The sequence below is a fragment of the Galleria mellonella genome, unplaced genomic scaffold, assembly GCF_026898425.1.
Source record: "Galleria mellonella isolate WM207_F2 unplaced genomic scaffold, CSIRO_AGI_GalMel_v1 utg588, whole genome shotgun sequence".
NCBI classification, from domain to species: Eukaryota; Metazoa; Arthropoda; class Insecta; order Lepidoptera; family Pyralidae; genus Galleria; species Galleria mellonella.
This window is the reverse complement of record NW_026442124.1, coordinates 810,146-819,343: the sequence shown is the minus strand read 5'-3', so window position 1 is coordinate 819,343 and position 9,198 is coordinate 810,146. Positions and strand designations below refer to the sequence as shown.

Sequence of the window (9,198 nt, the reverse complement as noted above, 5' to 3'; positions counted from 1 at the left end):
ATCAATTAAATCAATAATTCCTCAATAATCAATTAAATCAATAATTATTCTATAAGCAATGAAATCAATAATTCTTCTATAATCAATTAAATCAATAATTCTTCAATAATCAATTAAATCAACAATTCTTCTATAATCAATTAAATCAATAATTCTTCTATAATCAATTTAATAAATAATTCTTCAATAATCAATTAAATCAATAATTCTTCTATAATCAATTTAATCAATAATTCTTCAATAATCAATTAAATCAATAATTCTTCAATAATCAATTAAATCAATAATTCTTCAATAATCAATTAAATCAATAATTCTTCTATAATCAATTAAATCAATAATTCTTCAATAATCAATTAAATCAATAATTCTTCAATAATCAATTAAATCAATAATTCTTCAATAATCAATTAAAGCAATAATTCTTCAATAATCAATTAAATCAATTCGACTTGCACTATTACGCGACGGATCCTACCGACTGCGCCAAAATTGTTATGGGGCAGGGTTTTAACACAGTTGGTGTTTTTGAAATGACTAGACTCGTAGAGTATCTGAATTGAACTGTCTTTATTATTACAAATCGTCCATATATATAGTAGAGATATCTTAATTACTATTTACAATTACAATAGTCAAATACTTCCATCGAAAGAGTGACAACAAATACAGATAATAACTTACTAATGGAAATTTGTATGAGATAAACAAATATACAAATATGAATATTAAACAATATAATGATTTCGATATCAAATGGACAAATACAAATATACAAATAGGAATGTCAAATATTATAATGATTAGGTCGTAGGCTGACACATGGTCTTAGGTCACGTACTCTTAATATATGTAACACCTCCCCCTTAGAATAAAGATTGGGCTTGAGAGCTTAATCTTTGAACTCTCGGTGTTGAAGTTCTTGGATAATTTTCTTCATTTTCCTCTTCGTCTTCCGTTACGCAGGTACTTGTTGCTATAGTAGTCATCGGGACGGCAACTTGGGTTCTCTGACGTCGTGATGTGTTTGAAAAACAGTTGTTAAATATTTGTATACAACTATTATCACGGCTTGGTCTTCGGTTACGCAGGAGTAATCCATTAGGACAACGTTTGCTAATTTTATAAATGAAGTATCCTAGCATTGTTATGAATAACACGAAGTATATCCATGTAAACGTTGACGAATATCTTTGTAAGATTGGTCGAGATCTCATATTTTCTAAGCTTTCCTTAAATTTATCGACATGATGTTTTATTTGTTTCAGTGAATCCAAAGGCATTTCATTAATTTTAATAGGAATTAAGTTTGGAGCTTCAAAGTTCTTGTATTCTTCAAAGCAATCGTCTGTTCTAATGTCTGGAACTATTACAGGATATGTTACATTTTCTTCAATAGATTGAAAGGCTGTTAGCGTACTATACCCAGTATAAAGTTTGCAGTTTTCCGGTAAGGATAAAATGCCTGCTCCTTGTAATTTATGATGTGTAACTTCCGTTTTACATTGAAGTATACAATTAGTGTCTTCTGTAAGTATGTAAAGCCATTGGTTGTTGTCAATGTTTTGAAAAGTGTTAATTCTTGCTTCAAATGTGGATGTGGTACAAATTTCAGGTAAAGTCTTTGAAATGCTTAACAGGATCTGGAGCTCACATAATGGACGTGATGCTGCTTCATATGCGACAAAAGAGGTGCAGATCTTCTTCTTTATAGCGTAGGACTTGCATGAAGTGAGGTCGCTCGTAGATACGTATATATTACCGCTAGGATTTGTAGCCAAATGCATGTGCTCAGGTAGGATGGTTGTATGCAGAGAGGAATTAAAATGTTGGATTGGAATGGAATATATGTGATAGAGATTGAGAGGTTCGCCTTGAATTAATGGAAAATCTAATATGTATACAAGCCTATCAGAATATACATAAGCAGAAAGAGAAGATAAGTTTAATATTTGATTTTACGAACAATATGCTTGCTAAACAATCATTAATTTCATTTTCTAGATTTATTACGGATTCTACTATCTGCAAAGAAATTACGGAAATGTCTACACGAGCCTAATCTAAAGATTTAAAATAAAGAACCTTTTAACTTGAATGTAAGTCATCGTTGAGACTGAATATTTTCATTAATTATTCGATCATCATAAGTTATCTTAAATATACTTTCATTGAAGTTTTTAGTTGTTGAAGAAATAATTAAGATTTGTTCGAGCATCAAGAAAGAAGATTCTATTACAAGTTTTTTTTAATTTATTAAGGTAATATCGAATTGAACAAACATAAGAACTATTATTTATAAATTTATGTTTTAATTATGTTTTATTTTTTATTAGAAATAAAGACGATTTTAGGACGATTCGTAAGCTAACGAATATAACAAAAATGATATTTTGTATAATGATTAAAATTGATTGATTATTGAAGAATTATTGATTTAATTGATTATTGAAGAATTATTGATTTAATTGATTATTGAAGAATTATTGCTTTAATTGATTATTGAAGAATTATTGATTTAATTGATTATTGAAGAATTATTGATTTAATTGATTATTGAAGAATTATTGATTTAATTGATTATAGAAGAATTATTGATTTAATTGATTATTGAAGAATTATTGATTTAATTGATTATTGAAGAATTATTGATTTAATTGATTATTGAAGAATTATTGATTAAATTGATTATAGAAGAATTATTGATTTAATTGATTATTGAAGAATTATTTATTAAATTGATTATAGAAGAATTATTGATTTAATTGATTATAGAAGAATTGTTGATTTAATTGATTATTGAAGAATTATTGATTTAATTGATTATAGAAGAATTATTGATTTCATTGCTTATAGAATAATTATTGATTTAATTGATTATTGAGGAATTATTGATTTAATTGATTTTGAATATTGCTTATAATAAATTAATACTATAAGTTGTTTGATGTGGAAACAACTTAACATGTTAGAGCTATTCTTTGTACAAGCCGGCGTCTATACGGCTCATTGTTTGTTAGTCGCCTTATACGACACGTCAAATCTGAACGTCAGTGCTATTCTTTGGTAAAGCCGACTACTACACGGCTGATTGTTTGTTAGTCGCCTTATACGACACGTCAAATCTGAACGTCAGTGTTATTCTTTGGTAAAGCCGACTACTACACGGCTACTTGTTTGTTAGTCGCCTTATACGACACGTCAAATCTGAACGTCAGTGGTAAAGCCGACTATTCTTTGGTAATACGACACGTCAAATCTAACGTCACGCCTTCTACGACACGTCAAATCTGAACGTTGGTGCTATTCTTTGTAAAGCCGGCTTCCACACGGCTACTTGTTTGTTAAACGCCGACTACTATTCTTTGGTAAAGCGGCTACACGGCTACTTGTTTGTTAGTCGCCTTATACGACACGTCAAATCTGAACGTTGGTGCTATTCTTTGGTAAAGCCGGCTTCCATAATTGTTTGGTCGCCTTATACGACACGTCAAATCTGAACTCAGTGTTATTCTTTGGTACACTACTACACGGCTACTTGTTTGTTAGTCGCCTTCTACGACACGTCAAATCTGAACGTTGGTGCTATTCTTTGGTAAAGCCGGCTTCCACACGGCTAATTATTTATTTAATTAACGAGTTTATTTATTTCATAAGGTCTTAATCTATTTGCGTGAACTAACTGATGTCTCCCGGATTTACGAATAACATAATTTTCATTAAAGCCTACACGTATCACATCGAATGGCCCTTCCCACTTATTATCTAAATTATTTGGGTTAGGGACCTTGATCATCACCTTGTCACCTACATTAAATTTAGCAATATTTTTAATTTTCCCGTCGTAACGTTCCTTGGCTTTTTCTTTCATTTTCTGAACGTTCTGTGTTGCGACATCGCGGGCTATTCTAAGTCGTTCGTTTAAATCTTTAATATAATCGAATGCAGTATAATCGGGTATTGTTTTTAATGAATAAAAAGGTCTTGGTTTAAAACCAAATAGAAGTTCGTAGGGTGTGAAACCTGTAGAGCTATTAACTGAGGTGTTATGACATATAATAGCCAGTGGAATAATTTGATCCCAATTTTTCAATTTACGTGCCTGGTACATTCGTATGTGATCTCGAAGTGTGGCATGAAACCTTTCTAATGCACCATTAGTTTGAGGGTGGTAAGCTGTATTAAAAGTTTGACTTGTACCGAGAAGTCTTATTAATTGCTTCATTAGTCCATTCATGAATTCAGTACCTTGGTCAGAATGGAAACGTCTAGGTACACCGAAATGTTGACAGAAGTGAAAGAGTTGCTTAGCAACTGTTAGAGCTTCTTTATCAGAAATTGGATAAGCTTGGACGTACCTAGTTAGTTCATCTTGTAGTGTCAATATGTATTTGTTATTATTGTCACTAATGTCAGAATATGATACTAAGTCTATAGAAACACGTTCAAAAGGTTCATTAGATTGGGATGTTAATACCATTGGAGCTTTAAAAGTTTTTCTTTGAATCTTATTGCGCTGACATATTTCACAAGAGTTTATGTAATTTTTGATGTCTTCGGCCATGTTTTTCCAGAAGTAATGTTCTCGAATTTTCCTAGTGGTTTCAATTATACCTCGATGTCCTGAGAGCGGTTCATCATGGTATGTTTTTAGAATGCTGGGAATTTCCTGAGGCGAAGGATGAGTAATTTTATTCTCGCAAATGATTATATTGCAATTATATATTTCTGCCAAATAAGCTGAGATATGTAGCTGTTGGTTGCCCTGAAGCTTGCAAGTTTGATCATATTTCAGGTTCGGTATATACAAAGTTTCAATATTATGCTTATGTAAGCACGATAACAATGATTTAAAATAACTCTCCGCGTCCCATGGATCATAGTATGATGTTCTAGTATAACAAAGGAAAATGTTTTGCTGATATTCAGAAGTTATTTTATCTATGTCGTAGACTTGCTTTTCTGTTTCAGGTTGATTGCTTTGGGAAGCACATAGATCTAAAGCTTCGTTGTATAAGTTATTAAGATCTGATTTTTGACACGACACAGGGATGAAGATATTTTTATGATTAGACTCTAAAAGATTTTCAGGTGAAGTTTTAAGCTTATGTGAATTAGCGCTACAACCTTGAGATAAGAATTGTTCATAGTTTGTTTTTAATAATGTTTCAAATTGTTTGTCAGGATTGTCTGTACCCATATTTAATATAGGTGGTCGTGATAAGGCATCGGCGTTTGTATTATTTTTTCCGGCTTTGTAATTAATTTCATATTCATATTCTTCTAGTTTCAGTCTCCAGCGAACGAGACGTGATCCCGGATCTTTAATGGAAAATAACCATGTGAGTGGTTTGTGATCAGTAAATATTTTAAATTTTCTACCGAATAAATATGGTCGAAAGTGTTTCACGGCCCATACTATTGCGAGAAGTTCGCGCTCTATGGTAGAGTAATTACTTTCAGCTTTATTTAACGTACGTGATGCGTAAGCAATAGGTAAATCTTTGCCAATTTCACCTTGCGAGAGAATCGCTCCGATAGCGTGGATTGAAGCATCCGTAGTTAATATAAACTCTTTAGTAAAATCGGGATATTGTAACAGAGGAGTCGTTGTGAGAATTTCCTTACAGGAGTCAAAAGCCTGCTGTTGTACACAACTCCATGTAAACGGAACATCCTTTCTTAATAAGCTTGTTAAAGGCTTAGTGAGCTTACTAAAGTTAGGTATGAACCTACGATAGTAGCCTGCGAGACCAAGAAATGATTTAATATCTTTACATGATTTAGGGACTGGAAACTCACGAACTGATTTCACTTTTTCGGGATTTGGCTTTACACCTTCACTCGATATAATATGACCCAGGTAAGCAACTTCTTTTCTCAAGAATTCGCATTTATCTGGTTGTATTTTCAGACCGTATTTTCGTAACCGATCGAATACTTCAGTTAATTTCTGTTTATGTTCTTGAAGGCTGGATGCAAACACTACGATATCATCAAGATAAACAAAGCATCGTTCTCCTTGTAATCCGTAAAGTACACTATCCATGGCACGTTGGAATGTAGCTGGTGCATTTTTGAGTCCGAAAGGCATTCTTAAAAATTCGTAATGACCAAAAGGAGTGCTGAAGGCAGTTTTGGGAATATCCTTGGGGTCTAATTCAATTTGATGGAAACCGGATGCTAAATCTAAAGTCGTGAAATATACTGAATGTCCTAACTTATCTAGTATGTCAGTTATGTTAGGCAACGGGTAACTATCTCCAATAGTGACGTCATTTAATTTTCTATAATCAATTACAACACGCCATTTTTGTTTTCCAGACGCGTCTAATTTTTTTGGAACTACCCAGATTGGACTGCTCCATGGAGAAGTACTATCTTTTATTATATTCTGTTGTAACATTTTGTCTATCTGATTTCTTACTTCTTGTTGATGTACTTGAGGGAATCTATAAGTTTTAGTATTAATTGGTATATCTGACGTAGTAGGAATAGAATGTTTAGTGTGATTCGTGAACGTTAGTGGATCGCCTTCCACGTAGAAAATGTCCGAATATTCTGAAGTTATTTTTTCGAGAGATTCACGTTCTTCTTTATTTAAATGATCACACCTTATAAGGCTCCCGATATCTATTCTTTGTTTTATAGAGATGTTGTTAATTTGTGAATTGGGTAAGGAAACAGACTGTTGAATTAGTTCTGATTCGTTAACAGAATTTACATCTATAATAGGCGTTGAAATATATACGTCATTATCACTCGAGTTTACACAAGTAATGAGAAAGCTATTATTTTTGACATTAACAAGAGCATTAGGAATACAGATATCGTTACTAATGTTTTGCTTATTTATCATTGCGGTTCCGTCTGATATATCATTAGTTAAACATGATATAACTGTCTCCGAACGACGTTTGATAATTTGTTTACCATTATCAAAGTACTTTGGTTCATCTCCCAGAAGGAACAACTGATAAGTCCTGTCATGTATTCGCATCGTTTTTGATTGAATATAAATGTTGACATTGAATTTTGACATGAAATCATTACCGAGTATACCATCAGCGTGTATGTTTAAATTTGCGACATGGAATTTAAATTTTGGAAATTGATCTAATGAAATGTGGGATGTGCCACATGTTTGAAAAGGCGAATTTTCATTAGAGATACCAATAATAGAAACGACGTTTGATGTATCGATGGTATTTTTACCGATTTTATTTTTATTTATAACTGAAATGGCTGCTCCCGTGTCTACTAATAACGTAACTGGTTGGCCATCAATATGAAATTTACAGTGCAAAAGATTTTCAGGAGGTATATTTAATGTAGAGATATTGTAAGATTCATTAGGATAAGCTCTTTTCTTTATTTGATTCGATTTTAGTTTTATTTTTGATTTTTGTTTCGATTTACGAGATTTTTTTGATTTTTTAGTCTTTGTAGTTTGTTGATTGCGCATGGGATTTGAATTAGATTCTTTTAATATAGGTTTTAGACATTGATCTTTTTCAGAATTAGTGGAATTAGTGATACAATCTACAGAGTTAATAGGTTTCTTTGATTGATTTAGTAAGGTTTCTGTGACCTTTATAAGAGATTCAGTGATCTTTGTGAGATTAATGATTAATGATTCAGAGAGCTCTAAGTTTGACTTAGTAGCTATCGTGGTTTTATTATCACAAGTACACACATCGCTTAATTGTCCCCGATGGACTGGAATTGTTTGCGCTTGTGTAGTGATGTTTGTATTAGATAATGTAGTATGACACTGATTACTATTGAATTTTACTGAATTTGAAGATCGTTTATTTGAGGTTCTAGGGTAATATCCTGACCCTCGGTGATCATTGAAATATTTGGGCAATACGTGGGAACCGTTTCCGAAACTGTGCCCGTCAGCTCGGCCGGTTGCAAGTTTAAATGATTTACTCGAACTGGAGCCGGATTATTTCGCGGAAATTGGTTATTACGACTATTATTAAATATTCTCTTTCTACAATTAGTTATATGATGTCCGGGTTTTTTACAATAACTACATATAATAAATTTTCGCGGATTGGTATTAATAGTATGTTTATCTGGTGGTTTATGTATTTGAGGTTGATTGATCTGAGGTGGTTGACGAACGACATTGCTATATAGCGGTGTTGTTATTCGACTATTTTTAAACAAACTTTGCCTAGCCGTATTCATTTTTCGAATTTTTTCTTCTTGAATTGCAAAGTTTCCAGCATGAGTTAATGAATCAAAACCTTTTGTTCTCAACATTACACCTATGTCAGAACTCAATCCATTAATAAAAACGTTCAGAGCTGTTTCTTCCGTAGTAGTTTTCCGTCCTATTAATGTCGCATCTACCACTTCAGTTGTTAATTTTTCTAAAATTTTATTTCTACATAAATCTACGCGGTGGAAAAATTCCGTTACCGATTCATTTGGTTTCTGAAAGAGTGATTGTAGTTCGAGATTTAGATGTGAAAGAGTTTTTGTTTGCGAAAATTTTTGTATAAGGAACGTTTTTAAGTCGTCCCAGTTTGAGTATAGTTTCGCGTGGATATCAGAAGAAGTATTCCCACTTATTTTATTTAAAGCATAAATTAATAAAATTTCTTCCTGCTCTAGACTTGCTAATTTAAAAGCTGAATCGCACGATCTTATGAACTTATATACTTGACCCGATTGTGTTGTATCGAAATCCGGTATTAATTGTAATAAAGTATTTAGCGGAACATTTTGTTCGCAAAATTTAGGTTTTGTGTCAATATTTTGTTGTGACATAATGAATTAGAATAATTGAATTCGTAAAATTGATATAGTATAATAGAATATTAAAAATAGATAGAAAAATAGATTTTGAGTTTGAATAATAAAATTATTTTATGATTTAGGCGAAAAAGATTTATGAAAAGGAAACAGAGAAAGGAAACAGAGCAACATGTGTTGACCACTTACCCCAGTAACAGCAACAGGATACGCATTGCAGAGTATAGATTCGGCGAACTATTCAAAGCCCTTCAGGCACCGTCCTAGGATTGTTGGCGATGTTTGTCCGAGTCCCAGACGTTAAGTTCGACTTGCACTATTACGCGACGGATCCTACCGACTGCGCCAAAATTGTTATGGGGCAGGGTTTTAACACAGTTGGTGTTTTTGAAATGACTAGACTCGTAGAGTATCTGAATTGAACTGTCT

At 32.5% G+C, this 9,198-nt stretch overlaps 2 protein-coding genes across 2 annotated transcripts; both read right to left on the bottom strand.

Moving 5' to 3' along the window:
• Positions 1 to 865: 865 nt before the first annotated feature.
• Positions 866 to 2,248, bottom strand: LOC128201749 (uncharacterized). The gene has a single exon (XM_052899608.1). It carries the CDS (start codon positions 1,785 to 1,787, stop codon positions 867 to 869), a length of 921 nt encoding a protein of 306 aa, XP_052755568.1. The 5' UTR covers positions 1,788 to 2,248; the 3' UTR covers position 866.
• A 5,543-nt stretch (positions 2,249 to 7,791) lies between these two features.
• LOC128201744 (uncharacterized) lies at positions 7,792 to 8,881 on the bottom strand. The gene has a single exon (XM_052899585.1). The coding sequence runs from the start codon at positions 8,782 to 8,784 to the stop codon at positions 7,792 to 7,794; it is 993 nt and encodes a 330-aa protein (XP_052755545.1). The 5' UTR covers positions 8,785 to 8,881.
• Between the last annotated feature and the right edge of the window lie 317 nt (positions 8,882 to 9,198).